The 17571-nt window shown below is 40.9% G+C and overlaps 1 protein-coding gene across 2 annotated transcripts in view; it reads left to right on the forward strand.

Annotated features, from left to right (window-relative positions):
* The window catches only part of ADGRD1 (adhesion G protein-coupled receptor D1), an 802257-nt gene that overhangs the window by 182394 nt on the left and 602292 nt on the right, over positions 1-17571 (forward strand). For both annotated transcript variants that reach the window (XM_040347511.1, XM_040347515.1), the window contains one exon: positions 11596-11737. In XM_040347511.1, coding sequence (XP_040203445.1) covers positions 11596-11737 — 142 coding nt within the window. The remainder of the gene's footprint in view (positions 1-11595; positions 11738-17571) is intronic.

Raw genomic sequence — 17571 nt, forward strand, 5'->3', positions numbered from 1 at the left:
CTAAGGGTTCAATATTTACACACTCAGCAAATTTATGTGCAGATTTATCCGAAATATTTTGTTTCAAACCATAATGCACTGTATGACCTTTGAACTATGGGTAGCAGGCCTAAAATAATCAATAAGAGGGCTTTTAAATAAACCACCCCTCATTATAAAATAGAGGCACAGGGTGGCCACAGTGTCAGTGTTCTGTAAATTGCTGTTGCGAAAGGATAGCGAAAGCTGGCAAACTACATATGGAGAGATTAGAGCTAGTTAGGTAACTGTACGTTAATTCTAACTACTAGTCCTTTGGCGAACCAACCCCTTAGCTGCATTTTTATTATTGGGGGCTTTTTTGTCCTTATTTTTATTTTGTGGTTAATTTGAGGACAGCAGTAACATTAAAGTTGATTGTAAACCCACTTTACAAGAGACAAAAAAAACGAACACCTGCAAGACAAAGACATAATGAGCTAGTATGCATAGCATACTAGCTCATTATGTAATACTCACCTGGGATCAAAGCCCCGACACAGCGCCGGTCGGCAACATGCCGTCCCGGAGTTATTTCCAGGTATTGCGCCGTAGACATTGGCACAAGTCTCTATTGTAAATATCTCCTAAACCGTGTAGGTTTAGTTGATATTTCTAGCACCTACAGGTAAGCCTTAATCTAGGCTTACCTGTAGGTAAAAGTGGTTATACAGGGTGTACAACCACTTTAAGCTGCTGTCCATTTTTTTTTGTGTGCTGCAAGACTTCCTTTAAAAAATAGCCTTTTTTCTCCTTGAGAGACCGACTGATTCAGTTCAAGTACAGGGCATATTTTATTCCTCATATATTATATAAAATTAATCCAGACTCTGCCCCTGGTTGCTGATGATGTGAGGGGATTCCTGGAAACTTTACTCATATTTTCTGGACTTGTCCAGCAATAGTGGGGTACTGGGAAGAGATACTAGCTTTTATATTATAAATTACTTCTATTCCACTACAACTATCAATGGCATTATGTATTTTGGGTCTGATAGAGCAGTATATTCCCACAGTAGCAGGGCGTACACTGGTGGGGCTGTTTTTGTTCTATGCTCGCAAAGTTATAGCTCTTAGTTGGATAAAAACTACCCACCCATCACTGTCTATGTGGAAACGGCTTATTAACAGTAGCTTACCATTATATAAGGAGACCTATTTTGATAGAGGTTGTCCCCTAAAATATGAGAAGGTTTGGTCCAAATGGCTGATGGATTCTTCCAAAGCCTCTGAAGCTTTTAAGAGGAATACGACTGTTAGCCTTTTTTTCGTCAGTTATTGGGCGAATACCCATGATCACTTGGCGTATATACCATATTATTGCATCGCCTCCAAACTTAAAAATCGAGTTAACAGGACTACTATTTTATGTTTTATGCTATAACTGGATGTAAGAATTGCAAAAATACCATGTAAGACAAATGTATGTATGTGTTTTTTTTTTGTTTTTGCTGTTGTTTTTTGCTTTGTCTTTGATTTACTGTTTTTGTAATTGTAAATTTTTTATCTGTGTTTTGAAAAAATCAATAAAAACGTATACGTAAAAAAAAAATTGCCTTTTTTCAGAGGGTAAGTATTTTTTACTTTTTTTAAGTTTGATAGTCTGAAAGTGCAGCATTGACTTGTGACTGGCCAACTGCTCTTGGTACTGTCCATTGTTTGCAGTATACAGATGAAAAAAGAGTATGCACCTCAGCCACATTAAATTAAATTATCTCGGTCACGTTCATGGCACTGCTATTCTCTGTAAAAATAAATGTTAGGCATATACAGGTTAGGTCTATTATCCCTGATTAAACCTGTCCTGCTACTGACCAATTTTACACACCTATAACATCTGCGGCCTCTTAATCCTTGTAGAAAAAGGGCCCTTTCACACGTGCGGACCGTATGTCCGCATTTTCATTCGTCCGTTACGAATGAAAATGGGACATACATTGGTCCCTATGTGATTACGGGTGTCAGCGGATGACCATCCGCTGACACCCGTAATCGTCCGCCTCCGCAAAGATCCGCATTTGCGGACGGAAGAAAATCCTATTTTTCTTCCGTCTGCCGGATCAGATCGGATGAACACGGACATACGGTCCGTGTTCATCCGATCCCCCATAGGGGAGAGCGGAGGAAAGACAGGGCGGTCCCTGCACAGTGTGTGGGGACCGCCCTGTCAGCTGCCAGCTCAGCGGGGATTTTACGGAGGATCCCCGCTGAGCTTTTGCGGACACACGGAGTGGATCATTACTGATCCGCCCATGTGAAAGGGCCCTAACTCTTTCCTGATTTCTGACTATTATCACTACATAAAACTGTCCTGCTAATGGCCAATTTTATACTGTTGTATACTTTGTAGTATTTTATTTATTGCAATAAAACCCCTGCCTGTGCTCTTTGTCTCTAAATTTGGGCCTAGCCATGATTGTTAAGTTGTCCTGCTCTTGGCGATGTACCGCAGCTATCGGCACATAACCAAAGGTAATCGCAGTGCACTGCGTTTGGTATGAATCTTAAGGGGGAACTCCACGGCAAATTTCAAATAAAAAAATGGCATGGGTTCCCCCTCCAAGAGCATACCAGGCCCTTGGGTCTGCTATGGATTTTAAGGGGAACCCCCGTAGGCCAAAAAAACGGCGTGGGGTCCCCCCCAAAATCCATACCAGACACTTATCCGAGCATGCAGCCCGGCCGGTCAGGAAAGGGGGTGAGGATGAGTGGGATAGGTGCTTTGGGGCACGCTGTCCCCATGTTGATGAGGACAGGGCCTCTTCCCGACAACCCTGGCCGTTGGTTGTCGGGGTCTGCGGGCAGGGAGCTGACCTCAACCTGATAGAACCTCTTTGCGATGAATCAGAGTGGAGACCTTCTCGTCCAACATCAGTGCCTGACCTCACAAATGCGCTTCTGAAAGAATGGTCAAACATTCCCATAAACACATTCCTAAACCTTGTGGACAGCCTTCCCAGAAGAGTTGAAGCTGTTATAGCTGCAAAGGGAGGGCCAACTCAATATTGAACCCTACAGACTAAGACTGGGATACCTTTAAAGTTCATATGCGTGTAAAGGCAGGTGTCCCAATACTTAAGTATAAAGTGCATACTAGTACATTATGACTTAAACCTGAAGTAGAGTCCATTTTTATATGTATTACAAAGACATTACTAACTGTGTTTTGTCTGGAGTTGGGCTTTAATATAGTAAGTAGATATAAAAAAAAAAAAACTTTCATTGCTGAAATTCTTAACATGCGACTTCAGACCATTTTTTTATTTTTTTAAGCAAAACTGTAATTTTCCTTTAGAAAGAACAAACTTAAAATTAAATTCCAGGACTAACTTCCACGACATATTCTGGGTTGTGGTCCAAACATGTTAATTATGCTGGGATTTTAATAGTATGCATAGCTGAATTATTAACTGTTACCCAGTACCCCGTGCGATTATATTATCATTCCTTTATGGATTTTTTTTTATTGCTTGTTCAGTAAATGAGAAGCTGAATAATCGTGGAATATATGCACATCCACTAGCGAGAACAGTGATCCACACTGCACATTTTCATTTAAATGTTTTGATTTAATGGTTAATTGTCATTTATCGTGTGGAAATAAAAAAATGGATCATACAATATATACTAAAGACGTTGACTAAATTTCAGCTACTGTAGAAGGAAAAACTCACAAGCAACTATAATGTTTGTGGGCTTTCAAATTATTTTACATTTGAAGACAAAGAATTATGCCGTGTACAGACGGTCGTTTTTTGTGATGAAAAAAAAAACGACATTTTTAAAAACGTCATTTAAAATGACCGTGTTTGGGGAAAACGTTGTTTTATGTCTTCTGAAAAACGTAAAAAAAAAAATTTGAGCATGCTTCAATTTTTTATGTCGTTTTTCAAAACGTCGTTTTTAAACCCGCGCATGCTCAGAAGTAAGTTAGGATGCGAGTTTGAATGGAACAGAGTGCCGTCGTACGTGCTAAACGTTGGAAAAAATGATGGTGTGTATGCTACGTCGTTTTTTAAAATGAAGTTAAAATGAAGTTTGAAATTAAGTTTTTTTCATCACAAAAAACGACCGTCTGTACGCGGCATTAGTTCTAAAAAATAGAACATGACATTTTGTAGTCACAGCGTTGTTAACCACTTCCGGACCGCCTCCTGCACATATACATCGGCAGAATGGCACGGCTGGGTACATGTACGTACAGGTACGTCCTGTACTAGTACCCAGCTGTGGGTCGTGGGCGAGCGCCCGCGGCGCACGCCCGCGACCCGGTCCGAAGCTCCGGGACGCGGGTCCCGCGGATCCAATCATCGCTGGAGTGCGCCGGTCGGTCCCCGGAGCTGAAGAACGGGGAGAGACGTGTGTAAACACGGCTTCCCCGTTCTTCACTGTGGCGGCTGCATCGATCGTGTGAACCCTTTTATAGGGAGACACGATCGATGACGTCACACCTACAGTCACACCCCCCTACAGTTGTAAACACACACTAGGTGAAACGAAACTCCTTCAGCGCCCCCTGTGGTTAACTCCCAAACTGCAACTGTCATTTTCACAATAAACAATGCAATTTAAATGCATTTTTTGCTGTGAAAATGACAATGGTCCCAAAAATGTGTCGAAATTGTCCGAAGTGTCCGCCATAATGTCGCAGTCACGAAAAAAATTGCTGATCGCCGCCATAAGTAGTAAAAAAAAAAAAAATGATAAAAATGCAATAAAACTATCCCCTATTTTGTAAACGCTATAAATTTTGCGCAAACCAACCGATAAACGCTTATTGCGTTTTTTTTTTTTACCAAAAATAGGTAGAAGAATACGTATCGGCCTAAACTGAGGAAAAAAAAAAGTTTTTTTATATATTTTTGGGGGATATTTATCATAGCATAAAGTAAAAAATATTGCATTTTTTTCAAAATTGTCGCTCTATTTTTGTTTATAGCGCAAAAAATAAAAACCGCAGAGGTGATCAAATACCACCAAAATAAAGCTCTATTTATGGGAAAAAAAGGACGCCAATTTTGTTTGGGAGCCACATCGCACGACCGCGCAATTGTCTGTTAAAGCGACGCAGTGCCGAATTGTAAAAACCCCTTGGGTCATTTAGCAGCATATTGGTCCGGTCCTTAAGTGGTTAAACATCATATTTTTCTATTTTCTGGAATATATGATTGGCAATGGTTTCTGTATACTCCAGTGTTTCGGTATTCTGCAAGTTGTCATGGCTTGACAGGGCAGGCAGTTGTCCGGTCTATATTTATAAATGTGTCTTCTTACTGTAACAGGGTGAAGTGGTTAAGCACAAACCCGTTTACTGTTTTTTTATTTCGTTAGTTTTTTATACTCCTGCAAAACCAAACATTTCCTGAAAATCTCTGCTTGATATGTAATTCAGCTTTGCACACAAAGTAAAACTCTTCTAGGCAGGTGATCTACGCAACACCTATTATTCTTCAGCTCAGGAAGGCTAACTTTACAGCATAGGGATTCCGTAATTCGTTTTTCCGACACTTCAATTACCTGCTTATCATTATTTCATTTTCTGAGGGCTGTACAACCTTCCTATCCATGTTCCCCGGTGTGTATATATGTATGCTTGCTCCATGACAAATATAGATTACACTGGTGCAGCCAATTTTGCTTGTTTGCATTTTTTTTCCCCCGCTGATGAGATTGCAGATCTGAAGGAACATATGCTGCTGCCTTTAGTGGGCATATCACAGATCCCGAGTCCAAAAATGGAATGGTCGTGTGATCCGACTCTGAGCTACATGAAGTCATTCATCACCCGTTTTATCAAACAAATTACATAAATAACCCTCTGTGTGCCAGAAAAATGCACTTGTATGACACGTCAGACATTGTTTCCTACTTATGAGATGATTAATACATTATTTTTTAGCTGTAGTGTAAGGTAAATAACATTTTATATTGACAGAAAATGCAATGGGTTCAATTAGGATTGATGAGTTATGATTACATTGCTAATTTTTTTATCTTGTAATAACTTTCTCCAAAAAATGTTTCAAGCTGAGCTTCTGGCAAACCGCTAAATACACAGATAAAAAAAGAAAACAAGAGCTGTTTTACCTGCCAAAAGATTTATACTTTTACCAACCCAGTCCTGAGTTTTTTTTATAACTCTTTATTTTGGGCACATCGGGAACACAGTCTTTGATGCACATCATATTGAACTGGGAGTATAGTAAATCCGTTACCCATAACAGGGTGTTATTCTTATTTGTCACATAATGTCAGTTCACTGGTCATCCCTGCCTGCTGTTAAAGAACTCAGGCCATAAGCTATGCTAATGAAGTGTCCATCATTTTCAGAAATAAACTCTAGAAAACAACTAGGGGTGAAGAGAGAATGCTAAAGCCTAGTACAAACGTTAAAAAAAACCCTCCCAGCTTAAGTCAGAGCTGCTGTTATCTGATGTTAGTACAGCAATATCCCCTGATGTGCTATTGTTTTCTGACGGGCGGATGCTCCCCCCCCACCAGAACACTCCATTGGCTGAGAACGTTAAGCAGGAGCCAGTCGGAAAACCATTTTCGGTAATAAACCTTCGACAGAAGCTGGCCAAACAGTCACCTTCTGTCGGACCACTACTCACACACACACAGGCCGATGGTTTCTATTAAACTGGCTGATGTCGCCTGACATCCAGCCTGTGTGTACTAGGCTTTAGGAGAAGGGAAGGACAAGGAACTAGGCAATACTAGAACAAAAGGATGGTTAGGAAAATGGGGTGTAAATATGGAGCACGAAGACAAATGGGTAAGAGAATAAAACTTCTTAAAACAGTGGGGGTGGTGCAAAGTGGAATAACATCAAAGGCACTTCCAACCCCAGGCCAGTGGAGGAACCGGGTTTATGGGTCACAGTACATTTCCCTTAAATCATAGGCCACCAGCCAAAATATGTACAGTCAGAAGTCAGCATAGTTTTGTTCAATGAGGAGCAGGTGAAGCCTATCAATGGGAACCATGTGCCGTGGAACTGCTCTTCATGGTTTTTACTTTGATTGATTTAGCTTTGTTATTATTGTTAAACCACACATAGATAGGGGGTGCAGTTTGTTTCTACAAGGCTGGAGTGCAGATGCAGCCTCATTAAGAAGATGAGCAGTCAGGGAGGATTTATAGCACTTCAATGAGACCTTTAACATGATGCAGATATATAGCAAAAGGAAAATAGTCAGACTTTACGAGCACACGCAAATTCACAAATGAACACAGTAAAGTTGCATAACAACCAGAGGTCATAAAAACATAGCCTGTATGCAATGATGAATGGGTATCAACTGCAACCTATCTCTTAGAGTAACTCGTTTATTCTTAATTAATCTTTCAATATGATATGCATTCATATTCCATAAAAATGATAACCTGTGAAGATAAGTCCTCGTGGGCCAAAGCATTTCACATTTTCTCATAGAGGAAGATTGCAGCGGTAACTTCAATTTACAGCTATGTCTGATAATGGGGGGAGCTTCCTGTGTTGGCACCAAGACATAAACAAGGCAGGCAAAGGGAGGGTGATGGCAAAGCATACAAGCAGATTTATCTAAAATGTTCTTATCAGAATAGGGTACTTACCAAGGCCGAGATGCCGAGAGCGGTTCGCTGTTGCGACTAAGTGCAGTCTGCCCCCTGGAGGTGGTACAGAGGGTGGATGGCACCAAGAGGCACAAACTACCAGCAGGCAGGGTAGAGCTTTCGTGGAAGTCCTGTAGAACTGGAGCAGGGACCGATGGTTATCAGGGTCCAGCAGAAGAAGACAGGTAGAAAGTCCAGAGCAGGCTGAGGCTCAAACACGGGTAAGCAGACAATCCAGGTCACAGACTGGGGGTCAAGGCACTGGAGACAGGAGGCAAAACTGGGTCACAAGCAGAATGTCAAAGCACAGGAGACTGAAGGTGAATCCAGGTCACAGGCCGAGGGTCAAACACAAGAGGCAGGAACAAAGTCCAAAAACAAGCCGAGGTCGGGTCCAGGAGAAGATCAGAGTAGGCCAGGGTCAATACAGGGTAAAAACAGGTAATCAATCAATCAATCAATCAATCAATCAATCAGGAATTCAGGTACAGGAAGCTGAAGACAAACCAGCAATTTCCTTTGAGCATCTGCTCAGCTTTATAGGCAGCCAGGAAGTCATGTGGTGCGTGTCATGTGACAGCCAGTCTGCAGCTGAAGGTTTCTTTGACAGCTCCCACTGACAACTTTGCTGCCATCTAGTGTTCAGAATCCAATATGTTTCTCTGACAGTTCTACAGAGAGAATGTTCTACAAAGAAATAAACTCCAAAATGTACGATGGTTTTAAAGGAAGGCGATTCTAGCACCAGAGACAAAATGGCGTCACTCTCTTGTGTAATGGCAGAAATATAAAGACCCTAAATGATAGATTAAACTATGTCTCATTGCTCAATTTTCAACATGATTTCAACTATGTAAAACTAAGCAACTGGTATGTATCCATCAGTAGACCAAACCTAGTGGCATAGATGGAAGGAAAAAATTCAACAATGGGATTCCACCATTACTCCCCTTTTATACTGGCAGAAAATATGCTTAAAGTCCAGGATTCCTGGATGATGTAGATAGTAAACAGGTTTTGTCACTAGATCTATGAATGTAAACTGAATTGAAGTCCCTGATTCTGACTGATATCTCCAAAGTATATTTGGAACTGTGGGGACATTTAATTAAGAAACATTGAATATCAGAAATGTTTAGCCTTGTTCCTGAAATCCATTAGTGATAGAGAACCTGTGCACTTTTGGTTTTCACTGCTGTGAGGGAAACTTGAAGTTCACATTGCCATGTGTATGTATGTAAGGTGGTATATATCCCTCTGGCGGTATGATGAGGGTCTTAAAAAGAAAGGGATAGTAGATGAGGTGTGGGAGTTGCATCCTGACATAATATCTCAATAGTGGAGAGAGGTCTAGAGAGGCAATGTTGTTCTGGTAAAGTCCCTAAAATGTGTTGAAACTGATATACAGCAAAGTATCAGTCCTGAGTTTTACATAGCTCTGCGCCACAACACAATTCTGTCTGGTAGGAGAGCAGACCTAATCTTATTCTATTGCAGTTCACAGGTATTGTTTCCATCCCTTCCCTGTTAAATGACAGTGTGAGAAGAGTCATAGGCCCCTCTCCTTTGCTGATGTACCTCATGCTCCAATTGGCCATGGCAGTGCTCATTTGCTAGATAATGATCATTTAAAGCTGCCCTGACTCCTCTATCCCTCATTGGTTACTTCACTGTTACATTCTATTTGAATGCCATAAGCCCAGAGATCTGGGCTTGTGCTAGTGTTTGCTGCCTGGCTCCCTACCAGTCACGCCTTATTTGTCCATGCCTGGAAAATTGCCTGGGATGCCATTGTTTTTGACCTCTGCCTTGAACTTTTATTTTCGGTAGCTTCCAGGCTTGAGCTTAAATTGATTACGCTTGCCAGCTACCTGCGTTGACCTCAGACTCTTATTTGGATTACATTTGTCTGCTACCTGTCCTGGAACTGTTTTCTGGGTTATGATACCTGCTACAAGACAGTAGCTGGTAGCATAAGACCACTACCAACCTCTGGACTCTGGCACATAGGCACTTCACAGAAACTACAAACCTCACCTCACAAGCTTAGACTAAAGGTACCCTTTCCTGTTATCTTCGTTCAGTCCCAGTGCTGTCTGGGCAGGAATTATAGCAATGTGTACTATGACCGTGGATCAACCAAGTATCCGTAGGCCTGCATGCCCTAATGGAGCAGGGGCTGCTAAGGGCAAAGGAGGCACTTGCCTGCTATAGTTCCTGACATTGGGCTGAATTTCACAGGCAGTAAAAGGAGAAAGCTAAGCTCTCTCATAACAAAATTTTTATTGCACTGCAGCATAACTGATTGGCTCATTGTACTCCCCCCAGTCTGAGCTCTGCTGAACAATGTCTGCAAAAGGCTGATACCAAGCCAAACTCCGGGACTTACACTGCTTACATTTGTTAAAATGGCTGTATTAATGATAAAAGAGCTGCAAATAATTTATGTACTTCATAACTGCCCAGAGTACAGGTTTATTTCACAAACATGAATATCAGCAAGATGTGTAATTTTTATTTTTCACATAAAGTGAACATTAATCTGTTGAAAGTTGTATTTTAAAATTATATTTTATGTTGTGAAATCTTAGTTTATCAGTGATAAATTATATGTCCCTCAAATGGCTATATTTTCTGTTCTCCTTCAAAGACATATATTGATTATAATAGTTATCACATCCCTGAAACTGGTGTTATTTTAAGGGGTGGTAACTAGTGTGGTAATCTTTGTAATTTGACATTTATATTTCATCTTAAGGGTCATTAACATAATTCTGACTAGTGTTATAACAGCACTAGTAGTATGAAAATACTACAGCAGAAGAGATATGAGGTATCTGCATCAGCAGAAAAGTTGGCATATCTGTGTGTGGAGAAATCTCAGTGCCCTAGCTCCTCCTTTGCGTTCAGCAGGCAATGGCTAGTCTGTGTGCAGAGATCAGCAGGTAAGCAGCTGGTGTTTCTGCAGAGTGTTGGGACGGAAGACTGTCAGGCTATAGCATGCAATGCAAGCTGCCTTACATGGTTGAGCAGTTTCCTGGAGTTTTTGGCAATCTTCAGAAGTACTCGACGATGATGTCAGGACATTGGGGGTGTGGTTATTCCCTCCTTGGTTTGACAAAGAGGTTGAGCTTGTTGTTCCGAAACACGTAACCATTTCCCCAATGTCTTGACGTCCTCACGAAGTACTCCCAAAGATTGTGAAAGGCACCAGGAAGCTGCTCAACTGCAGAAGGTGGCTTGCGCTCCACATTATAGCCCGATAGTATTCCCGCCGAGCACTCCAGCTTCCCACCAGCTGCTTACCTGCAAAAACGCCAATCTCTGAACACAGACCAGCTGCTGCCTGCTGAACTCTGCACAGAGGAGCTAGGACACTGGGATTTCTCGATCCTTAGATATGCCTACTTTCCTGCTGATGCAGTAAGTGCCTTTTATGATTTTTATTAATTCATTTTTACTAAACAGCCTACATTTAGATGGGTGCACCCCCTTCTCCCGTTCTTAAATCCACATTATAGGTAACTCAGGACCTATTTTGGGGAGTAGCACTATATTCTACCCATTTGGCAATTGCCCTTTGGACCTCTTCTAGCCATAGGCTCTTCCCACACCCCTCATACTCATAGGTCACTGACAGCGCTATAGTACACTATTTCTTCATTCGATTTTTCTTTCGTCTCATTCTGCTGTAAAATTATGTATTTACTATTCCTGTTGCTAGCCCCACAACATAACAAAAATCTTTTCAACAGAGTAAAAGGAGTCCAAAGCAGTCAATAATGTGGTTAGCGATTTCCAGTCCCCAGCATTCGCCAAAAACCATAAACCAGTTTTGTGTATAACGGTTCTTTGACAGCAGACTGTTTAAAAACACGTTTGCAGTTCTATTGAACCTAATGAATATATATAAAACTTTGACTGACAAAATGATACCTGTCAAGGATCAAAAATGATTATTTTCTTCTTCTTTTTTAGAATCTCAGAGGCAAACCAGTACAATGATTACATGATTTCAGCAGCCAGTTATATAATTTCTTTGAAGGTAGAACCACCCCCATACCTTTGTCCAAACCTTTCTGGATCTCCTCTCATAACTATTCAACTGACACATATCTTGGTAAGTAAAGAACAATTATATAACCTGTCTGCTTGATAATAATAACACATAGCAAAGTGCTGAATTTTGATATAACCTTAAAGATAGATGGATACTGTACAGATATATACTTCAGAGAGCTGGAGCATGAGCAGTGAGGAAATAGGTCAATATGGAAGCCTATAAAGAGTAAGAAATAAAGACATTAGATAATTATTCTCAACCCAGCTGAATTGCACAGAATTGCACAGAATGGAAATATCATTGTCCCCAGAAATTCTTTTGCTTTCTTGTGATAAAAGTTCACCATGATGACATGCATGTTCACAGAGATTTGTTACATAGAGGAAAATAATTGATGGATTAATGGCTCATTACTCATTTGATTAGTAGCTTTGATGTACCGATTGCTATATATCAACAATTTTCTTCTAAGTATGCAGCACAATTATTCTACTTTGTCTATTTTTTACAATCAATTGTCATTATAATTAGACAGCACCTTATCTTGTCACATGTATGCCAGATATAGTCAACATTCGTAATCCTGTAATGTACATGGTCTATATGTATGGGCTTATGCATTTTTTTACTGGGATGAATGTTGCATTCACCTATATGTGGTACAGTCTTTTAAGAAAGTTGACATCACTGCTTGACGTGTTGTGACATGACTGCTGATATAGGTGTCAGTTATTTTTCTGTAATAATGACCTGACAATATTCGCAGAAGGGGTTAACACAGTGGAATTCCTCATTAACAATCCAGCAAGATTTTAGGGAAGGGCTGTGAAAGGACATTTTGTTTAGTTTGGGAGTCGTTCAGTATTGAAGTTTTATACAGTCCAATATGTACACTTCTACACTGGTTATAGAAATACCAGATTTCTTTGTTTGAGAAACTTTCTATGATTTACGATCACTGTTAATATAATCCCTTATGCTTTGCAGGAAAGCCAACAATCTTTTCATTCACTCTTCACCATCTAAATATATAATTCATTATAAAAGAACTGTAAAGCAGATAAACATTTTTCAAATACAGTTTAACATTTATCAAGCTGCAATTAAGTTTGTATAAATGATGTACTGTACACAAATATTGATAACTAGACCCAGCTTCCTAGTAAGTACATCAGAGATTGGGCCTGTCGGGTTTGATTTATGAAAGACAAATAGACTGTTCATTTTGCAAGCTCCCCATAGCTTAGTGAATAAGGTAAATATCAGCTGACTTCCATCATCCAATTGTGTGCAAGCTAAAAAGCTTGCTTTTTTTTTGTTGCACTTGATTAGGTATTCTCACAAATTGAAATTGCACCACATTCACTAAGATGTTTAGAAGATTCCCTCGCAAAGTGAACAGATTATCCCCTTTAGTTAATCAAACCAGTAGACATTAAAGTGGAATAAAAGGCACACATACTGTACTTACCTTAGTTCCAACAGTCTGACGCCTGTGAGTTTCCTTGCCGGCTTCGACATCTTTTCCTTGGGTTCTTCTGGGTGCTGGTCATTTTGATTGGCCATAGTGTCACTCCTCTGCATGTACAGCAGTGCAGTCATTCTGGCACTCAGGGAGTGTGTTGGAATGTAAACTGAGCTGTGCATGTGCAGATCAGTGTACATTCAGTGGAGGATTGCGAATAGACAGGTAAGTGTACTTTATTGCATGTCTCTTCTGCCATAAAAGGCCTTTCACTATTTTTTTTACTAGCTCTGTATAAAATACTTACCTCAGAACGAAGCCCCCTGGTCCACGCCAAGGGAGCTGACATCTCACCCTCGGCGAGTCTTCCGTGTTTGCGGCTCCGGTGCTGTGAGCGGCCGGAGCCACGATAATGTCTCTCCCGCGCGTGTGCGCGGGAGTTTTCCTCCAGTCAAGGTCCGGCAGTGTCTGCCAAACCTTCAGTCAGGCATTCAGAGCGCATTCAGAATACGTAAGTATTTTGTTGTGAAAGAAAAGGTAAAAATTCTGGGGCTGCTAATCTTATCTATGCTTCACTGCTAAGATAGTCACTAACCTGAGCAAGCAGAAGGCTGGGAGTGTTAAGACTAGTGACCCACTGCTTGTTCCTGGTCAGTGACTTTTTTAAATAGTCGTGAAAGCATTAAGATAAATCTCTGAGGCCCCGTACACACGACCAGTTTCCTCGGCAGAATTCAGCTTCCGACCGAGTTTCTGGCTGAATTCTGCCGAGAAACCCGGCCGTGTGTACACTTTCGGCCGAGGAAGCCGACGAGGAGCTCGGCGAAGAAATAGAGAACATGTTCTCTATTTCCTCGTTGTTCTATGGGAGCTCTCGCCCCGCCGAGCTCCTCGGCGGCTTCAGTGCTGAACTGGCCGAGGAACTCGATGTGTTTGGCACGTCGAGTTCCTCGGCCGTGTGTACGGGGCCTGACACTTGCACCTTGTAAAACAAGTTGACTGTCAAACGTCCCATTTTTTTTTTAGATATCCAGATAGGATTCTTTTAATACGAATTTCTTTCCAAAAAATAAAAATATGTTAAGGGGGAACTATAATAATTTATAATGACTTAGTTTTATTCATGTATATATATAAGAAGACCAGTATGGTGGCCTGAATTTATGGGAGGAGCATTGGGGGGTATTTAAGCAGCTCACTCGCCCATGCTCCTTGTTGGTTCCCGGTGCGCGATACCCTCCCTCCCTTTCCCTTTTTCAGGGCATTTCTCAGTAAATCCTTCTCCATAATCACCCATTACTTATCTTGGGTATGCCCCCTTTTCTTGGCATACAGACCAGACTACCAAGGCACACTTCAGGTCTATTTATGTTTTAAGTTTTGTCGCGTGTTTCTGTGATCCATATCTATCTCAGTCGTAGGGTCACGACCATAAATATATATATATATATATAAATATATATATATATAAATATAAATGAAGTACACAGTTTTATATACCTATGAAAGTGGAGGCAATCATTTTTGGACAGTACATATGCTTTCTTTCTTGATCCCTTAATCACAACAAAAGCCCTTTCAAACTTGTGGCTTGTGGCAGCCCGAAACATTCTACAGTAGAGCTCATTGTACTGCAGTGCCCCACATTTTCATAACGAATGGACGGCCTTAATACGACACACATTAATGCATGTGCATTAGCCCACCGCAAGTAAATGCTTAAGTGTTAATGGGCCATTGACGTCTATCTGAATGAAAATAAAAGACACTGAGGTTTCTAATGATTGGTAGTAAAAAGTTTTTTTTAAACTCAAAATTATAATTGTGATTGTTAATGCTGACATATGCGTCTCTGCTTTGGGGTGAGTATTCCTCTTAAGGGTAGGTCCTCTTTATTATTTATATTTACAAAGTATATTTATAAATTAAAATTATCTTTCTTTACTTGTCAACTAAAGTAGGAGGTATTGAAAGCTGCAGTTGCTTTATACAAGCACCTTTGGGTGCTCATGCTTCACACCTGTTAGCAGCTTTCCACTCAACACAGCCAGAGAGGATGTGCTGTGCGAATGTCAACCATGTATGTTAACTGTCATATTTGTGCTGGGGGATTTAATAATTTTTTTTTAACCAAACAGGCAGACCCGACTAACCTTCCTGTCTTCTTCACATTGAGAGAAAACAATGTAAATCTTCATAGCAATGCTCAGTTTAAGTCCATTCTTGACAGTTTAGTGTCATTAAGTTGACTAAGTAGAGGATTTGCAGCCACGCTATAGAGGCCCGTAGTGTTTTACAGATCACTTCCTAAACTGGAGCATGACTGGAAAACTACAACAAAACAGTGATAACCATTATCACAAAGTGTCTATTCTTGTTATTGAACTTATAAATAAATTGAAATACCAGTATACACCCAACATCTGCCTTTCTACTCAGATGTTCAGCAGTGCAAACACCAAATGTTGGCTGTTAATGCAGAGTTGAAGAAATGTTCTCTCACGATGTCCTGTGTGCTCGTTTGGTGCTGGTGGACAGTTAAATCTGTTCAGTGATGCGAGAACTCTTCCCGAAAAGAACAAAATAAATTATATAATTTATTAAAATATTTATTAATTCTTGGAAGGTATTTATGTTAGTTACTGACATGGTAAGACACCTAAGAAACTAGTCTCTGCTGTGATTTATCACTCTCATTATAATATGATATACTGTTACTACCATGATCATTATATAATGGCTCAGCTCAGTTAAGTGAACTGTGATCTGGAACCGGCACGGCTGTGGCGTATTATCTCACCCTCTGTATTGCTACTGATATTATTATTTTTCTCATTTCTTAATCTCTTTCTGGAAAGTAGATTTCATTATGCATCCCTGCTCTCCAGTCTATACAACTCTGATAGACACACTTTAGTTTGTAGAAGAACACTAATTATTTTTTCATGCATGCCTTTTTCCTTATCATGTTTTTTTCTCAAGTATAATTGGGACAGACCTTGTGAATTGCTTCCCAATAAAGTTGCAAGAAAAAGTCCTACTTGCCTTTATCCTGACACAATCAAGGGAGATTTTGACTGGAGTGTGCAAAATCTGGTGCAGTGAAAAGAAACCAAGCAGCTTCTAGGTTGCATTAGCAAGACTTAATTGAACAAACTGAAGTTAGAAGCTGATTGGCTATCAGTGTATCACAATCAGGGGTCAAGCTCGAAGACCAGTTGCTATAGCAGTAGTGGGACTACCAGCAGAAAAAGTACACAGGCAGTCACCCTGGTGGATGACACAGGCTCATCTGAGGTGTATAGTCTAAGTACCAACCAGTGTTCACTAGAGCTCCTGGTGGTTGAGATGGATTTTGTTTTCAACCAGATAAAGGTCCTCAGAAACTCCCAACCAGGACATAAGCAAGTCAGGATCCAGAAGTGGATAAGCAGGTAAGGATCATACAGAAGTGTACTCAGTAACACAAGCCAAAGGTGAGAAAGGAGTAGTTGGGATTAGACAGAAGCGTAGTTGAAGAACAGGCCAAGGGTCGATAACAAGTGGTAGCCCAATATGGATGCAGCAGGGAAGATAAGTGCAAGATACTGGCTGAAGAGAGCACAATAATCTGGCAAACAGGACATGCAGAGACATGGCTTAAACCATAAGTTCATGGGAGGACCAAAGAGTTCAAGGTTTAGCAGAGGCAAGGCAGGTTTGCCCAATAGATCAGAGAGAGCACCTTCCAGCATCTTGGATAGAGTGTAAACAATGTACTGAAAGGCTTGCTGGTTAACGGCTCTCTTTTCCTCACACAGACACAGAGTAGGAGGAAAGGACTGCCGATAATAGGCAAGTCTGTTTGCATGTGATCAGCTGTGATTGGACACAGATGATCACATGGTATAGGTCCGATGTGATTGGCCTGTTACCATGATCTGTGATTATCTGTGTCTGAAGAACACAGTGTTCACAGAGCGTGCCTGATGTGCATCCCAGGCGGCGTGCAGGAGATGGGATTCTGGGAGCACGTCCATGGATGTCCTTCCAGAACTGGAAGTCCGCACTGTAGCTGTCTTTTGACCATAGCACAGGCAGGAAGAAATTGGGTCGAAGTTTAGGTAGGCATATTTTTTTTTCAAGCAAAGGTTAGACAAGGGGAGGCAGGGTGGTGTCGTCACGATGACAACCTCAGAGACTGCTGAGCATTCATTCAAAAAAGTGTTCTCTGAATGACACCAGTGCCGAGTAAGTGTTTACTATACAGCAGGGCCACTTGGCACAGGACTTCAGATTTTTGTGGCAATCAATGATTTCCAATGTTAATGGGGATCGTCTGGGTATGGCACATGCATACTTGCATTCGGTCCAAGGTGGATGAATGTAACTATACAAAAATATAGCTACCTGCATATGAACTACACATGAATTTGTTTGGAAATTC

Source organism: Rana temporaria, chromosome 1 (assembly GCF_905171775.1).
Source record: "Rana temporaria chromosome 1, aRanTem1.1, whole genome shotgun sequence".
NCBI classification, from domain to species: domain Eukaryota; kingdom Metazoa; phylum Chordata; class Amphibia; order Anura; family Ranidae; genus Rana; species Rana temporaria.